The sequence below is a fragment of the Chelonia mydas genome, chromosome 8 (genome assembly GCF_015237465.2).
Source record: "Chelonia mydas isolate rCheMyd1 chromosome 8, rCheMyd1.pri.v2, whole genome shotgun sequence".
NCBI lineage: Eukaryota > Metazoa > Chordata > Testudines > Cheloniidae > Chelonia > Chelonia mydas.
In genome coordinates this window covers 81139005-81165557 of record NC_057854.1, presented here as the reverse complement: position 1 = coordinate 81165557, position 26553 = coordinate 81139005, and the positions used below count along the sequence as shown (strand labels likewise).

The window sequence follows — 26553 nt, the reverse complement described above, 5'->3', positions numbered from 1 at the left end:
TATACAATAGAATGTTAGAGATAGCCATAATCATGTTTGCCTCTCATCACCCAGTGAAAATACTTTTAAGAGAGGACCAGTGTAATTACATTCCAGATAAAAGGAACCAAAATATTATACTTGGCTTGATTGCTTTGTTGATAAGAAGCAGGGTGGGGGGGGAAGAGATCTGGATACTTATTTAATGAGCAACATATTTATTAAGCAGCATGTATTGTACATAATGCATTTGACTTTGTACGTAATGCATTAAGCTTACCTATTTTTAAAGCATATTTTTTTTAATATTTTACTGCAGCTATTGCATTCCCTTTGCAGCTGTCCAACTATTCAATCATTTGGGAGAGTACATCTATAGCATATTGCTAAAGCATTAAGATGAACTACAATCGTCAGTGCAGGAACAGTCAGTGTCAGCATCCACAGACGCCACAATGTCCTCGGCTGCATATTTCCTGTCACTGCTCCTATGCCAGTCAGACAGGCTCACAGCAGAATCTGTCAGAAGAGCAAAGCCACATTAACTAACATCAAGTAAATTAACACTTGAAAACATTTCAAGGCAATATTATTTTGATGGCTGCCAACTCTTTCACCAGACAAAGGGTCCAATCCTGCCTTCACCATTAACATCTGACTGACCTATTGACTCGGAGCAGGATTTTCATCCATGGTGTAATTACTATAATACTTCCCTAAAACAAAATGAATTGCATTTCATGATGCACAAATATAGAAAGCAGGAGCTTGTAAAAGTGCTGGATGTGACCACCCTTTAAATAAGAGCACTCTGTAGAAAAGCACATTAGCCATCTCTTTTCATATTATCACTGCCTGTGAGGCTGGAGTGGGTGGGTGGATATTTCATCTCTCTGTTTAAGTTCATTCTGAAAGATAAGCCCTTTGGAGAATTTTCAGAGGTTCATAAACTTCTAATTAAAGTTTTCCATATATTCTCAAAACTGGCAGAGCAATGTCAGTTTCAGTATTAACCTTACCAGGTTGCTTTATCAACAGCAGCTTTAATATATCATAAACCCCTACTGCTGAAATAATCGAAATGGAATAATATTCATCCTCCCAATAAATATTCTGAGCTGGTTGGAGGTTTAACATTGCATATGGAAGAATATTAGAACCCACATTTAGATTGTTTGCCTAAGTAGAATGTGCCAACCTTTCATAATTTTATCTCTAGTTGTTTTGTCAGACATATGGGCAATATATTTACAACATGCTATATTATACCAAGAGAAAACCCAGAACTGTTTGTATGGGTTTTGGCTGTATCAGTCATTCATACTCAATGAATGAAATGTTAATGCACTATTTGGTGGAATTACACTTCTCTGACCAACTTGACACACAGGTTTTGTATAATAAACTATAAAACATATTATCCCAGCATGATGCTTGAGCTGTTTGTTATTAAAGATTTAATATTTTAAAGCTAGAAAATGAGAAACCCTAAAGCGTCTGGTTTTGATTTGCTTTTGCTTAGCTTTTTCTCATGCCTTGGTCTTCTAAATTTTTGCATACTAAGGGCCCAATCGTGCGTCCCTTAGCCCCATAAGTAGTCCTTACTTCTGCAAACAGTCTCAGTGGCATCAATGGAACTGCGTACCTGAGTAACTACGATGCAAGTGAGTCAGAGGTTGTAGGATCTGGCCCATCAGGCAAACTTGCCTGAAGTATAAACTGCAGTATTTGGCCATAGATATCTAGGGCAATAGGGGGAAATTTTCCCCTCAGTTCTGCACAACAGTAACTTCCCTGATATTATGCTCACCCTACATGTGTGGGCCTCCCATTGCTGTCAGTGATGTGGGCTCCCACTTCGTGAGGAGCATAATATCAGGGCTGAGTTCTCCCTGTGTGGATCTGAGAGAAGAATTTTGCCCTCATATGTAGGAGTTCATTTTATGAACCTGCTTCTCCTGCTACTCATCTGGTTCATCAAACAAAAACAACAAGAAAAGGACATCTCTTAAAGAGTTCCACTGTAATGCTGTTGATTCCCAGCCTGAGGAAAAGCAATCATGTTACTGAAGAACACCAATGGCATCCTCTACCTTCTTCCTCCTCCTCAGGAAAATAATAATAATTAATAATATTAAAAAAACCCTTGATAAAAGAGCAAGAAGCAGAGGTGGTAGTGGGCTCTTTTGTCTGAGGTTCAATAAATGAACCAGAGAAACCTGCAGCTGCTGTGCAAGCATCAGTGACTACGATGACTGATTTGGCTGATTTTCTTCTTTTCATTTTGTGTGAGAATGAGACAAGTTTATTACAGTCTAGTATTCGGAAGCAGTGAGTGGCCTAGGGTGATGACACTTCACAGATATGGAACATGGACACAAAAGAAAATCTGTGAAACACGGATATGACAAGATTTTAGAGATAGCTTGGCACTGAGGGAGTCTTTTCTTTTCTTAAAAGGATTCATCTAGTCACATCATATGGTGCTGTCTGTATGCTATTAGCTCACTGTGTTACTTTTCTTATTGGTTGTGTGAGCTGGGATGCCGACTGAAGAGATATACGCAATGTTTTCGTGAACTGCTTTGGCACATTGGGTATTCTAATAATATGAGCAAAGCATGATGATCTTCAGGAACATTGTTTAAAATCAGTCAGAGAACACTAGGTTCTTCTTCTGCTGTAAACTGAGCTCTATGTAGCTATGTCAGTTTACACCAGCTGAGGGGCTGGCCCCGAAGTTTATCATGCGGAACAGAGCTGTACTGTTGTAAATTGTGTTTACTTCTATGGTACATGTGAGTTGTGTGATCAATTCCTGTATATTTAAGGATTTGGAAGTAATGCACCAGAATAGAAGAAACTCTGTAGACATGAGGCCTGATTCTCCTCTCAAACTTGTGTGAATGCAGAGTATCTACTTTGTAGACAACGGAGTTGCGTTAGTGTCAAGTTGATATAAGTGAAACAGAATCAGGTCCATACTTTTTAAAAATTTGATGTGTCTGAGAGTTAAATACCTTCAAAAACAAGCTGTTTTCTGAAATAATCTGGAGAACACTTTAGCAATATGTTTTTTGCTGATGCATTGCACATGGGCAGAGCATGTCAGCCTAATCACACTGTAGTCATGTCACATTACGTGACTGACTTTCAGTTTTTCACTCATCTTGGTCTACATGAAATAGCAGATTGCAATGTGACTAAAAGGACTTTTTGTTGCTTATCACAACTCAGTGAAACATCTGGGAGGCATGACACATTTTTATTGGTCACTGCTGACCCTTTTACCATGGCTAAGATTTTTTTCAGACAATACCATCCGCCAAATAATCCACATTGGCTTCTAGCTACCCATGATTGTAATTGCTTATGTAAAATATTAATGGGGTTAGGAAATAACAGCTCTGAAAGCCAGGTGGGCTAGTTGGGGGTCTGCGTGATGCTGTGCTATATCTTGACTAACTGATCTGACAGAGCTCCTCTGGAATGTGACAAAGAAAGTAAAACAAAACAAAACAAAACAAAACAAAAATCCTACCTTTTGGGAAACAGGAGAAGCCAACTTTAACTGAGGTTTTCTCAGTTGGAGTACAGCCTCTCATACACTGCAGTATCCTGTCAACAGAGTAACATGTAGATTCCTTTCCATCAATAACAGGATGTCCCTTCAGTTTCACATAGCGGCGTTGCAGTTTACACCCTAAGAGGAAAAAGAAAAAGTAGTTAAACCCTAAGGAATACAGAGGCTCTAATCTTTCCTTACAATAAGAAAAGTCCATATTTTCTCCTCAGGTTTTAAATACAACTCCCCAGTGGCCCATTTTCACAGCAGTAAAGGTGGCAAGAGCAGGACCATAGTTAGTGGGGAAAACTGATTTTTGAAAAGGGAGTTGTGTTTAAAAACTGATGGCACAGTATGGCCCAAATGAAATCCTGTAGTCCACTCTTTTAGAATAGCACCTCTTGAGCCTGAAAGCTATTAAGAATAGGTACAGTGTAAGAATAGGGACTGCTGAATTGCATTAGGAAAAATGGCCGTTGTTTGTGAGTAGATATGTTATGGCAGCGTTTAATGATGTCAAGACCAATTGTTGTATTGGATGATTTTTATAATGCTGCAATTATCAGCACTAAAAGGATAATTAACATTCACAGGATGCCATCTTGTTTCCTGACATGCTTATGGGTATGATCCAGCTGCCACTGAAATAAATGGAAAAAGCCCATTTGACTCTATTGAGACTCTTTACAGGACCAAAGTAAATGAAAAATACTGCACTGTTGGAGGGAGAGTAGTATTATTATAAATACATGCAAGGAGACACACTTATACAGAAAGAGTATTTCCCATTGTGCATCCCCCCTCACCCACCCTTTCTATCAAGATCCTCCGATGGGGTAAAATGGAATTGAAGTCAATGGTGCTATGACAGTTTACCCAGCTGAAGATCTGGCCCAATGTGCTAAAATTCTCTGTGTGCTGTTTATAACATATGTAGTTTGTTTGATTAAATTAAGTTTACAGAGAGCAAGCTGATTTAGTGCACACTCCTGCTCTGAAGCAAATCAGTGGTGAAACTTCCACTGACTTCAGTGGGAGCAAGACAGGGTTTGATTTTGCCAGTCATAGAGTAAGGAACTACTTAATATGAGTAAATGTGGCAGAATCAAGCCTCTAATAGTAAACTGAATGTGAGAAACAGATGTCTTTCTCTTGAATACAAAGTATTCAACGCTTCAGATTCATTGGGAGAGTTCTAAATAACGATTAGTTATATAAACAGAAAAAGAATGATAATAATGGTTCTTTTTATTAACAGGTAAATGTTTCTTTTTTATTTTTTGCATTTTTAGGGGGAAAATAAAATAAAAATGACATTTTCTCTAAGTAGAAATTGTGTTCAAATCTACTGACCTTCGGCGCAGGTTTCTTCTACCAATACCCATGAATGGACAAAAGCTGAGCAGCTGTGTGCCAGCCTATGATTGGGCATGAGTAGTTCATTTTGCTTTTGTCCATCATTATTTCCACAAATACCACAGGTCCTTCCTCTCATCCATGAAACGACAGTAACCTATAAACATAACACATTTTTGCTGTCGATGCCAATGTGTTGGCCCATTACAGTGCCAAGGTGTAAAAGAGAAGAAAGCTAGTAATATAACAGATTCAAAAGTACCTTAAGTGTCGAGCCATCAAAAGTCACATTCGCCAGCCCTTGGTCTGGAGCTTCTACTACAACTGTTGTTTCATTTCTATAAATTTTAATGTTTTCTGTAAAAAGATACAACCGTTTATGACATTCCTCTAATTTTGAAATGAAATGATCTAATCTCAGGGATAATGTAAATAATTATTAATTTACTATTTCCATCTGAATACATTTTTTGTGGAGAAGTAAGGTCAGAAATCAGAGTTTTTTGTTTTTATTTGCAAAATGCTTCTTCTCTAAATCTATATAGCTACCATTGACTTTTCTGTCTAGTCAACAGAGCTAGCCTGATTTACACCAGCTGAAGATCTGGTCCTAAATATCTAGCTTCCTCTATGATGTTCATCATCATGGCATTGCACCTACATATAAACAAGTACCAACATATTCAAGCAGCTTTGAATGCAAAATGCTTCACATTTCAGTGAGAAGATTAATCCTTATGCTTTACGGTGGCAAGCACACAATACAAATCAATATAATAATGGGCCGGATTCACTTATTAGTAAAATTAACGGTATGTCAGTTGAAGTCATGTATGTAAAACCAAAATAAGTCACAGGAGTATCAGGCCCACAGCTTTTCTTAGTATTGAATTATTTTTTACATCTAGAAGTCCTCAGTAAGCTTGTAAAATATTTTGGTCTAGATAATACTTAGTCCTGCCATGAGTGCAGGGGGCTAGACTAGATGACCTCTCGAGGACCCTTCCAATCCTACAATTCTATGATTCTATGTTCCTGTAAATATGTAATTTCTAAATAATTCCTGGAAAGGTGGGTAACACACTGTACCTCTTTTATTTTGATACACCTTGCTGCGTGTTAACACTGGTCCATCATTGTATGACACGAGGATAGAGGAAGACGCAGAAGGATAGAGTCTGACGCGTCTTGAAAGAAGAAAACAAACATGTTTAACTGTGGGAACATTGATGTAAATGACCAACACAGACACAGCCCCAACTTCAGCATCCAGATTTTGAATATGCCCCCAAAGTTCAACATCGGTTGGGCTTAGGGCTCTGGTTCAACACTTTCCTCGAAATGAGAAGCGCAAGGAGGTAGCTGTGTGGGGGCTGTTGATAAGCATTACCTGAGAAATTGAAGAGAGAGGCTGGAAGGCAGAAGAGGATTGCTGGTATTATGATTTAAAAAGTACCCAGCATTTTCCCCAATGCAATAAAATTTAAATGAACTGCCTAAAATTCTATACAGCGACTCAAGAATTATTACACTTACGATGAACTAATATTGATGTACACCTCCCTGGAGGAAGAGCGGGGATCGACTTTTCTCGTCACGATGATGAATTTGGGGTGAGCAGTGCAGTCTTGAGCTATCACAAGGTTGCAGTCTTTACTGAATGAACATCTGTACTTCACTTTGTCAAATGTTTTGAAGTTTTCTTCCTTCACTTCACATGTGGCTGAAAAATAACAATAAAAATAAATGGCAGATGCAACTGTGCTGTGGAGATTGTCAGGGAGATTTTGAAAGCTGCCCAAGAGGTCTGAATGGCCAGTTCCCATTAAAATCAATGGGAATTGGACAGCCAAAACTCCTTGGCAGCGTTCAAAATCTCAGCCTAAGTATACATACTTAAGAAAGGCATGGCAGCAACATAAAATAGTCAATCTATGTGGAATTATACTACTGTGTATCCATCACTTATTTTGATAAGCAGCTGAAAACAAACCATCTAGTGATAGTCTAATTTTAAAGACACTGTTACTATCACATTCCCGAGAAGCTAAAAGCTGAATCCATGACAAAAACTAGTAGCATCTCTCCAAATTTTGCCACGGTTTGTAATAAGTATCATTAGAATTAGACAGACCCAGTCCTACTAAAAATCATGAAATCCCCCTTCTAAGGAAAATAAATAGGATTGGAAAACTCATGTCCCTGCCCTATATCCACCATGTCATCCCTCTTGTGGTGGGTATGAAAGACTCTTGGAAGGGACAAAGAACAGGGCTTACAGTGCTTGTAGCCACTCGGGATCTCTGTGTGAAACCCATGCATTCCTAAGCATGTATACAGACCTGAACTCCCTACGTCCCTCTTCCAACAACTGCTGAGAAGGCATTGCCTATGGTTGGGGTAAGGTAAAGGTAAGGGTTGCCAAGTTTCCCCAGAAGAACATTGCTGGGAAAGACAAAGCCCAAAGCTGACGGGAGACAGAGTCACTGGAGGGGCCAAGTGTTAACTACTACAAATAATCATTGCTCATTTATCAGACACTAGACCAGAACTGAAGTAACATTTACATTGATCTTCTTTAGCTATCAGTGAAGATATTTCTGGAAGGAAATTCCAAGCAGTCACTTCTTGAGCCTGAGAAGCTGGAGCTGGGCTCACAGGCAAAGCAAATGGAAGTGGGAAAGCCTCATAGTAAAGGGTTAGCTGAAAAACAAGTAATGAAAATGCTTTAGGATATGTTTAGTCATACAATTTGGTCAATCATACAGAAAAAAGACCCCCCCCTTGTTAAAAATTCCCTAAATATGTATTTGTATAACTGGAGTTATTACAGTCTTCCCAGGACACTGTAGGCACCCAAACCTAACATATACATTTTTATAAGCTCATTATCTATTATTTTATTATCATTTGTACATTTTCTTGAGAGATTATCTTTGAACGATCGTTTAAAGACATAGGGAATTAAGATGCACAGGTGATGTTTATGGTATTGTTAAGTGTCTTCCTTAAAACGAAAAACCAAACCAAAGAAACCATGACACCACAGGGTGACTGAGTAATAAGTTCCCTGTGCCTTATGCTGTCCCACTGCAACTGGGTACAGCGGACTAAAGAGCATGCGCTAGCTGCCAGTCTTAGAGAATGAAAGCTGGTTTGATGTGATTTTGGTTGAGCTCACATACCGTAGTGAAAGACACATTAAATATACATAGATAAACAGGTTATACACCACTCCCTCCTTATCACATATGAAAAACCCCTGGAAAATTGAAGTACAAGGGTAGGTTAAGGACACACTTACTTCCTTTATGGAAAGCCAAGCTGTTATTAATTTAAGCCAGACTCACTAGGGGACATTTTTCATAAAGATGCACAGGGATTTAGTGGACAAAGACCAATTAATCAGTTGGAGTCTGCAGACTACATCTGTGCAGGCTGCTGTGAAAACATAGCCCTTCTTGTTTGTTCAGAGGAGTGCTTCATTTGGGAATTCCAAGGTTTGATCCTGCAAATCCGTGAGTAATGGACTGCAAGAAGCCCTGGGCTGTGGGACTCCAGCACCAGGCAGCATATAGGTGCAAGTAAGGTTAAGCATTAGCCATAGTCTTCCTCAATGTATCCTTTGTAAGTCACATACCCCATACTCCTGAGAGCCCAGGATAAAAACAAGCAAAGTGTGTGGGCAGGATGGGCATATCTGAGGAGATATCAACTTAAGTGCCACCCTCTGCATAGAAATGAAGGATTTGGCTAAAGTCTTCCCCTTTGGGCATTACTCTGCAGGCCGGAGTGAGTTGGTTCTGTGCAGTTGGTGTCTCTTTCATTATGAAAGCATCAGGTTCCCAAGGACTTCCGATCATGCTGATCACGTTTTTTATCTTGTGCTTTATGGCACACTACAGGATCAAGCCCTGTGTAATCAGGATCTACGGTAGCTTGTGTAGGAGGGAAGGGTCTGCATTTTTCCTTTCTCAGAATTAGCTTAGATGTATTACAAGTAGAAAGTATATTTGGAAAAACGAACAAACAAACAAAAGTCCCACATACCCCAGGAGCCTTTATGACTGTATTAATTGTCCGTGGTGAAGTTGCAACTGCTCTTAATACAACCTCCCGAGAAGGATTTTTCTGATACACTTCTGAGAAGCCCATCACAAGTGCTATTCCAGGAATAAATTCCATAGCTCTAGAGATAAACAAGATGTGACATACTCAGAACCTTCATAACACCAACCAACGTAACAAGAACAACACAACAAATAACTGCATACGTTATAGTTGTCCTCCTTATCCAGGATGGAAGTTTTGTCCAAGCCATCTTCACCTGTATGGCTGGATTCCTTGAAATTTGGCCTGTGGAAGCTCTTGCTTCAATTTTGTAGTCCCGGCATTCCTTGCCCCACCTGAACCTGGCCTTTATGAGGAACAGAAAAAGTCATTAGAATTTTGGAAATGAAATCATATCACAAAAAAATCTGTCATCATATCAAAATACATGATCTTTTTATGCAACTTCAGTGAAGTCTTCAATGCTCCTAACTCATTCACTAAAATATACTTGTGGAGGAGTTTTGGCTACATCTGGAGGAATATGGGGGTGAATGGTAAGTGTGGTAGGCAAGGCTGAATGTTCCCATTTTGAACGTTCGGAATCTTGCACTGAAACATGACCTAGAATTCTGCAGTGTGACATTTTGCTGAGATTCATTACATTTTGCAAATTCATAATCAATCTGTATATTTAAAAAAGACATGGTGTACTCTTCTAGAAATTTCACTTTTACAAAAAAGTCTGGTTCTGCAAAGATAAACAATTTTCACTACTGACAATTCTGATGAAACTTTGAAACTGCAGCCACAAAATGCAGAAGTCTGGAGATCACTATACATGTACATAGCTCTGCAAATGAAGGCTTCCATGACTGGGGCATGTGGGCATTGCTGTACAGAGAGGCTTGAAAATAGAAACTGCAAACACAGTGCCCTAATTCCAATGCTTTCAGGCATCAACTCACCACCCAACATCACTTCAGCACCTATCTTATATGGAAAGAAGGAAACAAAATGTCCTTGAAGTGGCAAGGTGGCTGAGGTAAAATTTTGTATTGGACCAATTTCTGGTGTAAAAGACAAGCTTCTGAGCCACACAGAGCTTTTCTTCAACTCTGAGAAAGGTACTCTGAGCAGCATAGCCAAAGGCAAGATGGAACACCTTGTCTCTCTAATATCCTTGGACCAACATGACAGCTATGCATCATACAATACTTGAAGTGGCAGTCATCTGAAATGCACGTATAAAGAAAGGAATGAGCCAGATCCTCAGTTGGTGTAAATTGGTACTTGAGCTGGTCAAACATTTTCAGATTTTCAAAATTTAGCTACAAATATTTTGCAAACAAATTTTGAAAATTTTCACAAATTTATTTTCCTGTTTTTCAGAAGGCTTATAAAAAGAGGTTGACTTTTTTTCAAAAATTCAAAATTTTAATGAAAAATATTTGTGAAAAATGCCAGGAAAATTTGTTTTCCTTGTTTGACCATCTCTAATCAGCATACCCATCTGGTTATTTGATACCCTCAGGCCTTTTAAAGCTCTAACTTGGTTGAGCCCGTTCTATCTTTACCTGTGCTTTGAGAGGCAATACTACAGAATCAGCACATGCTTTCCAGTTAGTTTCAGCAAGCTGAACCACAACCAGTTGCATATCGACTTTGGCAGCAGCAGAGTTAATATATGCTGTGGCTTGGTAACCTTGATTTTTGTTGTCACTCCTAACTGCCCGAGCCACAATGGTGAGTCCAGGTGGAAGTACGTCTCCCAGGAAATTGGGCTGAAAAACAAAACAAAAGTGGCAATGCTTAACTGCACATGTATAGTCAATGGTGAACATTGGATTCATTTTGTACTGCTCCGATAGCAGTACAGCAGTACAGAGCCTGGGCTGGTTGAGAATGAACATAGTACCCGATTCCTATTGTTAATTCAGTGTAATTTTGGTGAGTTATTCTCCTTTTTTATCTCAGTAGAATAAAGAATTTTAAAAGATGCAGTTGTCTTGACACAAGATCCATGGCTCACTTAAGACATATCAATGGACTTATTAAGATTTTGTGTCTTATTTTTAATATTTAATAGATTTCTAGAACACTTATTGGATATTATTACCACAGCAATATATTCATTCAGAAGCAACTCCTCTGAGACATAATGAGAGTTGTGAGTTCCTTATTAATTGCAGTATTCACACAATATTATGAATCCTTTGGATATTTCACTATGTAGTTGGGCCAGGCTGGTATGCTATTATTAAGATACATTTACTTGGAATAGATTCAGAATACCACACTACGGATAGTGAACGTTAGTGAGCTAACCAGTGCTTAAGGAAATATTTGTATCTCCCTAAAAGTAATGGATCCGTTTTACGAGCACATGGCCAGATTTTGTCTCTGTTACACTGGACGTACACTGATGACTTCCGTGGCTCTACTCCAGACAGCAAGCATTGCAAGACTAGGATTTAACATTTAAATGTACAGGTGGGTTTTTTCATAGTTCTCACTGAATATATAAATTATATAGGACACATGCCAAAGTTGTGTTTTTCAGTAGAGCTGGTTGAAAATTTTCTGTCAAAACACTTTTTGACGGAAAATACCCTATCAATGACATGGCAATTTTCCCCACAAATTTCAATTTTGGAGTTTCCATTAAAAAATTGAAAATCTTTCCATTTCTAGCCACCCAAAAATGAAACTTTTCTTTGAACGTTTTTGACTCCTGAAGACTCCAAAAAAAAAAATATTGAAACATTTAATCAAGAAAGGAACTTTTAACATCGTTGGTCACAATTTTTCATAGGAAAGAAATCATTTCTGGTTTCAAAAAAGATCTCCCTGTCGGGCATTTTCTGGGGAGTTAATGACTCATTGGGGTTAATGGCTGGAGGCAGAGGCAAGGTCAACAACTCCTCTTACGCGGTCTAGATCTTAGGCAAAGAGAAAATTTCACCTCGTGTGCAAAGCTATAATCGCTGCTGCTGCTGCTGCTGCTGCTGCTGCTGCTGTTTCTGCTGCTGCTGTCTCTGGAGCTGCTGCTGCTGCTGCTGCCTGACGGAGGGGAAGATGAAGATGATGATGATGATGATGATGATGATGATGATGAGCTGCTTGACGACACCTGACCTGGAGTCTGGAAAAGAGAAATAGGTAAAAGACGGTGGCACAGGTATCTGGTCAAATCCAGCTCTTATCCTGAAAACTCCATCTCCTAACTGGAAGCTCTTGCGGCAGTAATCAGCTACTACGTCACACGGAGGCACCGAAGCCGTGTAATGGATCATTATAAAACTAGAGCCGGTTAAAACCATTTTATTTGTACAAATAAGAGCAGGATTTTTTCATTACAAATTTCACAGAACAATTTTCCTATTTTGTGACTAACCCTAATAACAAGAAGTTTACAGAAAGAGTCCATAAAGCCGTCACATTATCCTCCTCATTTCAGGGCCTCCTTAGAACTCACCTCGGCTGTGATGCACACAGAATCTGCCTTCTGGTAACGTCTAGGCAGGTGGCAAGCTCTTATTACGGCTGCTGATTGTCTAAGAATTCTGCACATAGCTAGTCCGTGCTAAAATATCGTATTATTTTGTTATCCCTAGTTGTAGGGATAATTCTTCAGTGGTCACATTAGTAAAATGACATACCATATATTGTTTTTCCTTTGCTTATTTTGAGTGCATGTCTCTCCTACACATCTCTCTATTTATAAAGATCCTCTTCTAGACTATCTTTCTCCTCACTGTGTAGAAACAACATGCACCAAAGTGCCTCCTTCTTTTGTATGTTCCTTGTAAGGGTATCCAGGATGAGGATAAATAAGAAAGGGCTCAATGCTGATTCCTGATGCACTCCCACCTTTACCGATAGTTCTTCTCTTTCACCACTATGAAGTTCTGGCTGTTGACATTGCACCTACATATATGGCTTGAACAAGCTGCTCACAAAGTTCTGCATCATTTTCTCCCTCATACACCTCCAGGTGACTTTCCTGGGAACTTGGGCAAAGATCAATGAACACTATGTGAATATTTTCCCTCTTCTCTCTGAATTTTTCTCACTCGCTGCCTCAGTGCAAAATCAGCATCTATTGTCAATCTTCCTCTCAAGACAATAGTATTCAACAAAAATGATTAGGGGGCTGGAGCACATGACTTATGAGGAGAGGCTGAGGGAACTGGGATTGTTTAGTCTGCGGAAGAGAAGAATGAGGGGGGATTTGATAGCTGCTTTCAACTACCTGAGAGGGGGTTCCAAAGAGGATGGATCTGGACTATTCTCAGTGGTAGCAGATGACAGAACGAGGAGTGATGGTCTCAAGTTGCAGTGGGGGAGGTTTAGGTTGGATATTAGGAAAAACTTTTTCACTAGGAGGGTGGTGAAGCACCGGAATGCGTTACCTAGAGAGGCGGTGGCATCTTCTTCTTTAGAGGTTTTCAAGGTCAGGCTTGACAAAGCCCTGGCTGGGATGATTTAGTTGGGGATCGGTCCTGCTTTGAGCAGGAGGTTGCACTAGATGACCTCCTGAGGTCCCTTCCAACCCTGATATTCTATGATTCTATGATTCCTGGCACGGAGCCATATGGGTTTGCTCTAATATCTGCTTCACTTCTCAGTGTAATGATCATTAAAGAGAACCCTTAAATATTGGACCTACCGAATGGGACTTGAAGACGAGTCGGTACATTTCTGGAACGTGCTTTTCCTGCAAAATTCCAAAACAAATTATTGCCGGCAATGATACAACAACCGCCACGCCACAGTCACCTGTGATACATTAAAAATGGTTACCCAGTCTGCAGATGAGTCATAGCTGCTGCGACTGGCGTATTTAGACTTCGCATGTTTCTTCTCCTCTTTTGGATACGACTCCTTGGAACGCTTCTTGGCATCATAGCGAGTTTTATCAGCACTTTCGCTGCTGCTGCTGCTGCTGCTGCTGCTGCTGCTGGGTCTGCCGGAGGTGGCTTCGCTGCTGCTGCTGCTGCTGCTGCTAGGGCTGCTCTGCTGTGTGCGTGCAGCCTTGGAATGTTTCTTCTCAGGAAAGCCTCTCTCTTTGTCAGCCCTGGTAGCGCCTTCAGTGGGTGGTTTCTTAGCGTGTGTCTTCGCTGTGTGTCTTCCTTCAACAGCTTTGCTGCTGCTGCTGCTGCTGCTGCTGCTGCTGCTGCTGCTGCTGCTTTTCCCAAATGGAGATAACTTCTTCCCTTTGGTTTTAGAACGCCCTTTGCTGCGGGGCCCTTCCTGCTCATATCCTTGATGCCACTTCTGCTGTTTCTTGCTTGATGGGCCCAGTGAAGAGTCAAAGGAAGCTGCATCCTTCTTCTTCAGATTTATCTTTGTGGCCTTAGGCTGAGCATCACTGCTGGACTGGCTGCTGGATGAGCTGGAGCTACTGTTGCTGCTGGAGCTGCTGGAGCTGGAGCTGGAGCTGCTGGAGCTGGAGCTGCTGGAGCTGCTAGAGCTGGATGACGATTTTCTGTCTTTTCGGATTCGGAGTGATTTTCCCTAGTCGAAGGCATGAGCAGAGAAAGACAATTATTATTCTGTTGGCTGGAGGAAGTTTTTAAGTAAAATGCTCTGCTGAGAGAAAGAAGTCTTTCTGCTGTCCTCCACAAAGCAAGGTCGAGTCCCCAGATAGAGACTTCATCTCTGTTTATAATATATTTTAGTGATGTCCACACAGGATGGTGCTCTAAACCAAGACATTTAGATGAGAATGTGTAGAAGGTATGGTGGATAGAATTACGCATGACTGAAGTTAATACGGTATGATGTTATTTCCTACACTATCTAAAGTACTAAGTTTGCCTTGCTATTGTCACTTTATTTGCTATTAAGAGTTTACCAAGTATGTGTATATTGTCCCCTGCAAGTCTAGAAGTGTATGTATTATATAAGTACCTGGGTCTGGACTGTGGGATCGTCAAGGATTTTCTTCATTTTTTGAATTGCCTCTTTGCCGGAAGCTAGTTCAGTTTCTGGGTCTTCAAATGTTACCAAACGCACCATTTTTGCAGCAGCCTGAGCACCTGCTTGAATTGTTACTTGTATTTTCTCAATTGATGACTCTGTATGGACTGACATGACATGGCAATTATTATCACTGTTACTGGTTATTGTTATTAATAGAAGGAGAGGATTACAATAGCCCAGAATGTGCCAATTTCGGCTTTTATATTGTATGTGGGAGATAAAGCAACATTTTTTTGCAGTTATATTTGCATTTGGTGAAAATGGCTATTTTTGGTATTTAGTGACTTTGATAGTGTGTCATGCAAATTGAACTTACATACATTTTTCAGTGTTGAGCATGACACTAGATTCATTTCAAGTAAATAAAAAATTGCAGATAATCCAGTCAGCACATCCAGATCACTGGAATAAATTGCTTTTTTGACCAGAGTTTATTGGCGGTGCCTTACTTGGCAACAGCTGTGATAAGAGAATTACACATTTGTTGCCATATGGGTCTTGACAAATTAACATGAATTTCTGTGTTTATATATTAATTAATTAGATATTGAGCTTGCCGCTGGACATTTAAAGGATTGTCCAGAGTTCATGCCACTAGCCTGGGACTTGGGAAATCTTTGTTCAATATCTTCCTCTGCTTCAGATTTCATGTATGACCATGGGCTAGTCATTTAGTCTCTCTGGGGTGTTGTGATGATAAATATATTAAATATTGTAAGGTGCTGAGATACTAAGGTAATAGGGGTCACGAAAGTGCCTCAGATAGAAAGACAAATATTTATTAGTTTCTCTCAAGACAATAGTATTTACCTGGTTTGCAGGTAAGTTTAAAAGCATTCTCCCCAACCAGATAATAGAGAGGAGCCTTTCTGATAAATGCAGCATTCACACTTTTTATTTCTGCACAAAATTCAACTCCAAATGTACTTGCATTGAAGCACATGGAACGAACAGATGATGCTTTCTTTTGGGATGATTGTCCAGCTGAATAGATGCTTCCTGTTGAAATGATTTCTGAAGACAGTCTACCCTATTGTGTAATAAACACATGTCAATGTTAGATTCTCTGATGCTGATAATAAAAAATATAATGAAATTGTTAAATCTCCTGTTTTAAGAATAGATTCCTGTATGTTTTATAAGGTGATTAATTGATTTGCTTGAGATTCTGGTGGTCTCATATGGAATGACCCTGTTGTCAGGTGGTCAAATTGGCCATGTCATATCATGGTCAAGTAGGCCATGTCATCTCATGTTTAGGGTATCTAGTTAGAATAGAAGGGTTTAAGACTGGAAAATGGAGTTCCACCTAATTGTGCTAATTATTTTATTTTGCTTTGTTTGCTCAGTGAGTCAAGCTGTGTTCACTGAATCCCAGTATCTCGGTAACCCTATAATGACTGTAGAAATGCTAGACAAAAAGAAATGTATAGTATGGAATTCTGTCCCACCATAAACATTGAGCCAAATTGTGGAGCCCTTACTCAAGTCAATGGGGCTTTTGCCTTCATAAGGGCCTAGTAAGGACTACAAGTTTCATCAGCTAAGAAAGCCACAAAGATCTCCTAAATGGCCAAAGTGGATGCTTCCCCTAAGCATTCCATACATGGCAATCAATGGTTCCAAAGGACCCACTGAATTACAGATAAGAGGTTGCAACTAAATCTGTGCAATGAGATTTATGGTTTCCCTGAGCAATGAAACTAACACCTAAAGAGAGAGAACCATGAGTTTCCACCAGCCAGGTACATAGTGCCTCTTTAAATGTAGTAAAAGAGTTACAACCAATTTTACTTTTTCAGAAATGAGTAAATACTTCACATTTTTGTGGACTGCCTGACAAGATTTCTCAGTTGTCAGAGGCATACTCTAAAAATAGAGCTTTTAATGGTAACTCTTTCTTTTGTAGGTAAATTCCGACTATGCTGCAAATTGTTCAAGTTAGGGTCATCATTTAGTTACTGTTCATTTAGCGGCAGTTCAACAGTCAGGGCCAGATTCTGTGCTGCAGCTCTCCACAGACTCAGCAGAGAGGCACAGACTAGGAGGATTCAACTTGTTTTAGTGCCACAGGGGCTGCTCTATCTTATATACTCCTGGAGGAATTCTGCGCCACTGCGTGCATGCATAACTAAGAGTCATGCATATTTTTAATTTTTTTGCGCATAAAAAAGCTTCTGCAGTTCTGCCGTTTGTCCACCAGAGAGCGCTGTGGCGATAGAACACAACAGTAACTCCCAGAAGAAAATAACTTCTGCAGTTCTGCCTTTTTCCCACCAGAGTGCGCTGTGGCGATAGAACACAGCAGCAGCTCCCAGCCAGCTAGGGAAGAGAAAGAGCCTGCAGAGCCTTCTTCACAGAGGGCCAAGTCAGGAGACAGGGGCTATGAGGAGACAGACAGCGTGGGCACTGGTGGGGTTAGACAGGGGATCATAAGGGCTAGTGGGGAAGGATAGACTGGAGCGGGGGCTGAATGGGAATGGAGGCACATGGCCACAGAGGAAAGGGAGGTGCAGAGCCACATGGTGATGGGGGAGGGGGTGCAGAGCTACATAGGGACATAGGGTGTCTGAGTGGGGGCACAGAGACACATGGGGACGGGATGGGGGTGAAGAGCCACGTGGAGATGGGGAGAGTGGGTGTCTGAGCGGAGGTGGGGGGACACATGTGCCTGAATGAATGGGAGAGGTTAGAGGTCAACCAGGATGTGTATGGGGGAAGATCCCTAACAGTCCCTCTCCCCTCCCCCCCCAAAAAACCCCTGTTCCATACGTTTCCCACCCATACCCAACAACCCTCTAAGTTCACACCCAGGCTCCTTCTCAGCAATTATTTCCCTCTCACTCAGATCCTCCGTTACCCCTGACTCCTTCCAGCCTTTGCACTGCTTCTGAGGGGTGCAGGAAATATGGTTCTGTATTGTAGTTTAAATGAATTAATACTCAGAGTAATAATACAGACGCTCCCCAGGTTATGAAAGAGCCGACTTACGCAAATTTGCACTTACAGAAAAAGCTCCATAAGCCAGAAATAGGATTTTCGAGTCGCGGAAATTTTTGCGTAAATTACGGGTGTACGTTTCTGACTTATGCAAAATTCGAGTTACACAAGGCTTTCCAGAACGAAATGATTGCGTAAGCTGGGGAGTGTCTGTATGTGTAGTAAGTAATCTCTTTGTCAAAAAACATTTTCTGAATCTTTTTTTGTTGTCTGTTATAGACATACTTGCTAAAGGTATTTTGACATAAATGACCAAAAATAATTGAAACTGGTGTGATTATATTGTGTTATTTTGACAAATAAAATATGCAGAATTTTAAAATATCCGGTGCAGAATTTTTTATTTTTTGGTGCAGAATCCCCCCCGAAGTACTTATAGCAGCCTCCCTATGATTGCCTATAGGCTTTTTCACAGCAAAGCACTATGGCCACTCTCCTTTGGAACCCCATCCCACCCAGGAACCAATTGCCAACATACCCCTCTGGCAGAGGCTGTGAGGGGTTCAGTACAGTGCTGTGTACACCATCCCGTGTTGCTCTTACACTGGAGAAATTCTCCATAGGGCCATTGTGTCTCCTATACGTTACTAGAGCATCATGAAGACGCTGGAATAGGAAGCTCTTACTGAAAACTGTGTCCCCAAAATGGAATTATATTCAGTCATTTGACTTGTCACAAAAACAGACATTCATCCTGAATCAGAAATGCCCCATTCCTCAACATCATATTTCATTTCTACCTGTTGAATAATCCAGCCATCGCCTCGTGGAACATTTTGTAACCCCCCTGTTAATTTACAGGAAGGCTACATGAGAGTTATAATGCATTTAAAGGGTTGTGGGCCTTTCCCATAGGAAATGCTAAAATTAATTATTCAACACAATGTTATAGTTTCTAAAAACAATTATTTTAGCCTGACACTGTGATTAAATTCCAGATTTCTTTACTACTGGGTTATTTTTGCCTCAAGGTTGTACTTGACTCATTTTGAAAAAAATAACACCAGTCAGAAACCATTAATACAAAATTCACTTCTGGATAAAGGAGATAATCTTACACTGATCAAAAAAACAAAAGGAGTGTTCAAAATCCAATATGTGTTACCCTTATTTTATCACTCTCGCCTGATGTGGAACCTGAATCGAAGGACAGCTTCATTATGTCAGGCACTGCCTCAGGTAGAAGAACCGGCGTCATCTTAGTGGCAGCTAAGTCTTCAAGATTTCGTGTAACAGCATATGTCTTAGACCTGAAGAATAAACATGAAGGGGAATGTTGTATCAATAAGCACTTCTGAGGAAAAAATCTGAATTATATCTTGTGGCATGTACTTAGCAACAAACATCCTACCTTGCAAATTACTTCACAGATATTTACAGCAGTCATCCTGCTAGTGAGATTGTCAAGCTCTATAAAGGCTGCAGAGAAATGTAGACCAACATTTTCAAAGTTGGGTGCAAAAGTTTAGGCCCCTCTGTTCATACTTAGGCTCTTAAATATGTGGCTTGATTTTCAGAGGTGCTGCACACCTGCCTGCACCAATCATTGAAAGCAGTGGGATCTGTGCATGTAAGCACATTGGAAAATGGGGCCACTTAGTCTGGTGCCTAGCTATGGATTTAATTGCTTAGCTTTTGGCTCCCATGTTTGGAAATTATGGTCTTCTTTTTAATTTTCAAAATTTTACATAGCCTAGAAAAGACACACTTGGGATGCTTGTTTCTAAATGGTTACTTCATTCTCTCTTTTTTATCATTAAAAATAATAAACACCAGGGAAAGTATGCCATGAAATGTAAATTCTTGTGTGACATATATTAAAAATGCCGTTGAAGAGAGGCGCCGAGAGTCACCTGAATAAGACATCCGCAACTTGCTGCAACTGCATTATTGCTAGAATCACTGCTTTCCCCAGATCATCAGAACTTTATTTACATAGTAATATTCGGTACAGAGGTTCCTAAGATGTGGTCTATGGAATGCTGGTGGTCCACGGGCACTTGGATCTAGTACTAGTAACGTGGGATAAGATTCTGTATTGCACCTTTCAGAGGCTCAGAATGAGAGGGGGGCTGAGGTGGCTTTAAGCCACCTTTGTGCCTTCCCAATCCTGGGCTGCTCCATGACCGGGAGAATCCTCCCCCACCCAGATGTGGGGCTTTTAAAGTCTCTTTACACCTCTCCAGCCCTTTTACTTGGTGTAAGGGGGCTCACACAGAGATGAGGATCTTACTTCTGGTGCTTGGTCTTTATTTCTAGCTGTTTAATAGCATTAAAATACAACTAAAAATACCTTATGTATGCTCCTAACGTTTCTTTTTCATGTCAGCAATAGCTGTAGCTACCGCAGGGTTGTTATGGGATTGTGAATGAGAGGAGGTGGCCTGCCTGACTGCGAATGGAGAGATGGCCTATGAGATGATCTCTATTATAATGAGGTCCACACTGTGTGAAAGTCTGAGAGCTCTCAATCTCCCCTATTTGAAAGGTGAATTTGTATTCATTTGATGGTGCTCTCTTCCTCTTGAAGACTTTTGCCATGCTGCGTGCACTGTAAAGCACACAATTGCACTTCATGTGGAACACCTCAATAAAACATGTGTCACCCAGGGGGGCTTTGTTTGCTTTTCCTGCTCTTCAGTTTTAGATAAGGACATGACAGCAATGCTCCATGCCGAGAGTAAGTAGAACCTTGAAGAGTGGAATCTGAAGTGAAATATTCTTCCTAACAAGCGGAGTGGATAAAAGAAAATACAAATCAACATGCAATTCAGATGGCTCATCTGGATAAGGGGGACAAAAGAAAAAGCAAGTGGCTTTTATTTCAGTCCCATTCAATAATTTAAATGACCACTGAACAGCAGGCTGGGTCTCCAGGCACAAAGCTCTCCTGTTCCTTTTTTTTTTTTTTTAAGTATTATTTTTTTATGCCAATAGTCTACTCCTGCCACCTAATGAAAGCGGCGGATCAATTCCTCCCTGTTGTGCTCAGAGAGCTGACAATGCAGCTGCATCAGAGGTGACACGTGTCAATGTCTGCAGAATCACACGGCACAGTAAAAACAGGCTGCAAGAGCCAGCTCTGGCTCTTTAACAAGAAAAAAACCAGTTACAAAGAGGGCCTACAGCTAGGGTATGAAAGAATCTGTTCTCTGTGATCCCCACACAACGGAGAACATAAAAGGGAGATTTTCCAATATATGTATTAGTGTATTCTTGGATAAAAGAAGAAGCTGTTCATTTATCTGTGATATAATAGCAGCCAAATTCAATGTGTGTGTGTGGGGGGGCGGGGGGGGGGGGCGGGGGCGCAATTCTGTTGAAGTGGGCCCGTTTATGTCAGCAGCGAGTGTTATCCTAAGTACTTAGCATAGGGGGAAAAAAAGAGCTATATATGAATACGTTTCATTATTAAAAAAATTCTTTATTAATTTTAAAACAAGGTTATGACACTACCTATAAGAACTACATAAACGATACGCAAGTAACAAACCTATGGCCAAATTCTGATCTCATATGCACCAGTGAAAAGCCGAAGTACCTCAGTTGAAATCCACAGAATTACTCCTCATTAATACCAGGAAAAATTAATTCAGAATCTGGCACAAGAATGTTACAAAAATAAAGTCTTGAACAGGTATGGCACTTCCCTCCCACACGCGCACACCACATCTCCCGAGCAATGTCCTGCACCACACATTGGCATACTTGTGTGCTCCTTTCTAGGAGAGTGAAATTATCCCATGTCACATAAAATTCTGCAATTCTGTCATTAATCTTATTTATAAGAGGCTCCTGTGAAGCAATGTCTGCCAGGCCAACATACAATTTTTTAAAAACTGGGACACAGCATTATTCAAGTGAATGTATATATTTCAATAGCTTGTCATTATGAATATGAGATACATTTTCAAAGTGTGTAGTGCATTCTCTGGCATCTCTCCATATATATACTTTAAGCACAAGGCTCTGATTTCCCCCAAAGCTTATTTACATTTCTTCCTGTAAATGTTACAGGAAAAAATATGTTTTTAAGTGGCCATCTGCTGGCAAGCTGAATATAATACCAATAAATATGCAAAGCCCAATAAGTGTGTGAAAAAGGTTTTAAAAATACCTAGGATTTGTATTATTTCTCAAATTCAGTTTAATTTTGATTGGATTGGATTGAAGCAATGCTTTGTATTTTTCATGTAGTATTATTAATGGGTAGTTGTGATATGTGTTGAAAAGGGAGTCTGAGTCCTAAATTTACCATCTTGTCTTGGAGCTTCAGTGTCTTTATCATCAACACTTTAAACCAATTCTTCAGAAGTCAGTGATTTCTCATCTGGGTTTTTATTTGCTGCTGGAGTCTCCTGCATCTCACAATTCTCACAGATATAATGTACCAGCCTTGATAATATTGAACCAGATTTTCCTCACAGTTACATCCGCACGGAAGTCTGGTTGCTCTCAAAGCATGGGTGCCCGGAGATAGTAATGCTAGCTTCCCCATGCAGCCAATTATTTTGTCACTATCTGTAATGTCACAGTAAGGTCTCAGTGCAGGTTGGTTGGACTAAGTGACCTTTTAAGGTCTCTTTCAGCCCTGTCTTTCTATGATTCCTAGTTAGCTCACTACTGTGAAGTCCATAAAGGCTGAGTCAAAGTGCCATATTGTAAAATATAGTTTAATTATGAAGGCCGCTCAAAAATGGCTCTAAAGAGCAAACGCTTCCAACTTCTCAGCTTCTCCTTTAGAACCATTCCCAGTGGTTTCTTTAACAGAGGCTACAAAGCTAACTAGGTAAACAGTGTCAGAACATTTCCAAAATATTGAATCCAATAGATTTCTTATAACTTGACAGGAAGCATTGAATTATTCAAAATATCGTGCAAAACAAATACATATTAAATTAAGATTTCCTGCTAATTCTCCATATATTGGCTTAATATTTATCCTCTTACCTTTAAGATTTTACTTGTTTCAGAAGTACCTTGGTGACATGGTTCAATGTTCTGTTCTCTAATCATTCCCCTTATGAGCACATTGTTTCATTCTGAGTGCATATGCCATTACTCACTTGTTTTGTAGCATAGTTTTGAAATGCTTTTATAAGCATAAGAAAAACTGATGGTGGTAAAACTTTGCTAGAGTCTATACCATTAATTTAAATGTTTGATTAGGCATTATCTAATTATTTCTATCTAAGATTATTTCAGGTGACATATAAATTACTGTGCTGTGGTACTTAGAGGTGAGCAAGGGGAAGTGGTTTGAATAGGAATTCTAATCCCACAGTCCTAATGCTGGCTCACTTTCTGACCTGGCTCACATTTCTGTGTCTCAGTTTCCTTTTCTGACATACAGGGAAAATAACTTTTACTTGTTTTGCAGGAGTGTTGTATGTTAGTTAAAGTTTGTATAACAATTTGAAGCTCCAGGTAAATGCTCAGCATTATTATTAATATTCATTATTATTATTAATTTCCTTAATATTCCCTTTAACCTGTCCCACACTGGGACCTACTGAGCGTGTTTGGCATAAATATCCCTTTCTAGCTGATCTCAGGAATGCACATGTGGTCCATGCAAGAGACTGAACAAATAACTTTGAGCCATGGCTCCTTTGAAGCTCTTGCACAGATAACTGATGATCTGTCAACTGTGGAAGAACTCACCCCTTTGTTTAGGCATCTGGAGTGCTTCCTGAGCATGTTCACTGGAACCCCCAAAGTCATTGTGGGGAACCTGGTTATGATCACTCTTGATGGAGTGAAAGATTCATGCTTGGAGGAGGGTGTAATACAGAATGCCTAAGAAGACAGTTTGTGATCATAACAGGGAGAGGGGACTTTTAAGGGCGAATAATGATCAGCCTCCATGGCTGCTAAACTGAAGAGGCCTGCAGAGCTTCCAGGAGCCAGCAGCCATGAATGCTAACTTCAGGGGGGTCAAACACTGAATTCTTTTGTTGCTGCCATATTCCTAGAACAGAAACTTGTTAACATTTCTGGGCATTGTAGATTTCTGTTGGTGGTGGCACTTTTTCCTTTGTGATGAATTTTCAGCCTGGCTTTCTGTGTTTTTTGAATGTGAACATTTTCCTAAGCTTTGGTCTGCTGCTTTGATTCCTTGGACACACTCTTTTTTTATTCCCTGCCTCTCTTTGTATTTCTATCTGTTTTTGCTTCTTTGGCATCGGGCTACAATAGTTTTCCAGAGTGTTTTGCAGTTGCATGCAATGGTAGTAAATCAAGTAGACCTATGAGGCAAGAAGATCAAATGCCCACCACAGGAAAACCAGATTAAAACACAAGAAATGACAAATGCTGGACAATTTTAAAACACTGAATGTGTGTGTGTGTGTATGTGTGATTAGCAATGTGTTCCAATTATAATCAATGGGATTTATTCTGCTTAAACCTAACCTTATATTGTGTAGTTATTTGAGAGAAAAATGATGAAATGAATGTTATAAACAGCTTGGGCCTAAAGGTGGTTTAAAAGAGAAAAGCAAGTGAAGACCACTGGAGAGAAGTGGCATTTATTTAAGCATAATTTTTGATTCAAGGCATTTATTCTATAACAAGTAAGTAATGCCAGACAGTGCCAGTCAGCCAAATTATTTGCGTGGGGTGATTCCTAAAAAGGAAATGCATTTTATTTTCAAAAGATTCCTTTCTGCATTACTACATAGGAAGATAATATAATATCACCAAAAGCATCATAATATGACTGATATAACCTGATATGAGAAAGTTCAGAAATCCCAATCGTAAAACAGATGCAGCTTACCTTAGAGTAATGACATCAGTTTCCTGGCTGCATGGTGGGATTTCCACTTTGAAAGTCTTATCCTTAATATTCACAGTAGCTGCAATGTTCATAGGGAGATTTACATTCACTTTAGCATGTGCCTCCAATCCAGCTTGGAACAGGTGCGTATTAGTTCCCATTACAAAGATCATGTCCTTGACCATGCTGAAAAATTAGAACAACATGGTGAAGTTGCATGCATACAGTAAAGAGCTGACAGATACTTACAACTGCCCTGTGCATTTGGAAATATGATCATTTTATTTTCTACTAAATTTTTACCTTAGGGTCAGCTTGGATCGCACTTTAATATTGGCATTAAGTAAGTCAGCCAGTTTGAAATCGGAACTTGGAGTTGGTGAAATCTGTGCTTGAACTATTGTAAAGAAAGAAAAGAACATGAATCCATGTAAAAAATACCTAGAAGTCCTGCATACCACTTGCTTTTCAATTTGCCTTACCACTTCCTGCAACATTTGTGAAAGAAGCATGATACAAGCTTGTCTCCATTGGGAATCCAATACACGTAGGCACAATGCGACGGACTTCTGCAGACAACAAAGCTTTCGACCACTGGATCCCTACACCACTTTGAAGATGATTTATGAATTTTTTTATTGAGGGAATTTTTTCTTCTGGTCCATACAATGCCTGCAATTATAGATTTGCCCTGTTTAAATAAGTAGAACTTGAATAACATAGTACATGTCACAAATTATGCTCCAGGAGAAAATCTGCCAGCAGTGATAATAATTACTGTTGATCAAAGTTTGAACTTATTGTACATGATCAAATCCTTACAGCAAAACATCTCATGAGTGTAAAGTTAAAAAAAAAAAAGGAAAGAGAAAAAAAAAGAAACAGTATTTTAAGCCGTTTGATCATGGGTCTGATGGTACTATCAAAGAGCTACCTGCAATAGAGTTTGCATGGAATCTTTATCAAGTGCACCAAAGAAGATTTCTTGTCCAAACATCTTCATGTAGCCTGCCGCAAGAGGTTTATCAGTGGTCTGTGCCTTCCAGTCAGAGAGCTGCGTGACAAGAAGTTTGTTAGAATGTTCCTGGCATTGGTAGGATTAACCCCTTACTACATTTTTTCCCTGAGAACGCACCGTTTTCAGAACTTCCCTCACATCAAATGCACTGTCAGAATCACTGTCAGGTAAGTGTCTTTTCGCTAACATCTCCTGCAGTCTTTCAGCTCTCAGTCCCACCTGTGTAAAGAAGTAAATCATAAATGAAAAAAGAAGTGTGGGAGGGATAACAAAACAGTGATATTAATCAGAGAAAAATTGTGGGAACGCCCATTTACCTCCAAAGGTTCAGCAATGTGTCCAACGAAATGGGCCCTGAATTTGGACAATGCTATTGATGGGAATATGCTGCCTACATTATTCAGTGTCAAAAATTGGGCTGCCATTCCAATCATAAGAGACTCTAAAGAGAAAGGAAAATATACAGTAAAACACAAGCTCAGTTAGTTTTTAAAACCACAGAGTGCAGACTGTATCAATTTACTAATTGCATAATATGAGCAATACAGCATGACATGAGAGAGGCCAGAAATCCCAGTAATAAAACTGATGGCATAAAACTGTCATAAACAGAATATTCTGCATATTTGAACTATTAATGGACAAAATTACAACTCCCCTGCTCCTTGCATAGCAATTATTCTATTTTTTCAATTGCTTCTGCTATATCGTTTACATCCGGTCAGATTCTGTAATATCAGCTTATGAGGTGCATTTACTAGACATCATTCAATGTAACTTGACAACGGGGATCAGGAATTGAAACAGATTTGCCAT

The 26553-nt window shown here is 39.8% G+C and overlaps 1 protein-coding gene across 1 annotated transcript in view; it reads right to left on the bottom strand.

Annotated features, from left to right (window-relative positions):
- Nucleotides 1-266: 266 nt before the first annotated feature.
- Nucleotides 267-26553, bottom strand: part of LOC102943141 (vitellogenin-1-like) — a 43869-nt gene continuing 17582 nt past the window's right edge. The window contains exons 14-35 of the mRNA XM_043521410.1: nucleotides 26055-26179; nucleotides 25855-25956; nucleotides 25654-25773; nucleotides 25202-25391; nucleotides 25023-25116; nucleotides 24720-24905; nucleotides 19044-19188; nucleotides 15749-15968; nucleotides 14867-15042; nucleotides 13757-14470; nucleotides 13623-13670; nucleotides 11916-12095; nucleotides 10528-10734; nucleotides 9175-9317; nucleotides 8951-9089; nucleotides 7468-7603; nucleotides 6437-6623; nucleotides 5990-6087; nucleotides 5163-5257; nucleotides 4898-5057; nucleotides 3521-3682; nucleotides 267-498 (exon numbers count right to left, since the gene is read on the bottom strand). Of these exons, the coding sequence (XP_043377345.1) occupies nucleotides 374-498; nucleotides 3521-3682; nucleotides 4898-5057; nucleotides 5163-5257; nucleotides 5990-6087; nucleotides 6437-6623; nucleotides 7468-7603; nucleotides 8951-9089; nucleotides 9175-9317; nucleotides 10528-10734; nucleotides 11916-12095; nucleotides 13623-13670; nucleotides 13757-14470; nucleotides 14867-15042; nucleotides 15749-15968; nucleotides 19044-19188; nucleotides 24720-24905; nucleotides 25023-25116; nucleotides 25202-25391; nucleotides 25654-25773; nucleotides 25855-25956; nucleotides 26055-26179 (3752 nt within the window). The 3' untranslated portion in view covers nucleotides 267-373. The remainder of the gene's footprint in view (nucleotides 499-3520; nucleotides 3683-4897; nucleotides 5058-5162; nucleotides 5258-5989; nucleotides 6088-6436; nucleotides 6624-7467; nucleotides 7604-8950; nucleotides 9090-9174; nucleotides 9318-10527; nucleotides 10735-11915; nucleotides 12096-13622; nucleotides 13671-13756; nucleotides 14471-14866; nucleotides 15043-15748; nucleotides 15969-19043; nucleotides 19189-24719; nucleotides 24906-25022; nucleotides 25117-25201; nucleotides 25392-25653; nucleotides 25774-25854; nucleotides 25957-26054; nucleotides 26180-26553) is intronic.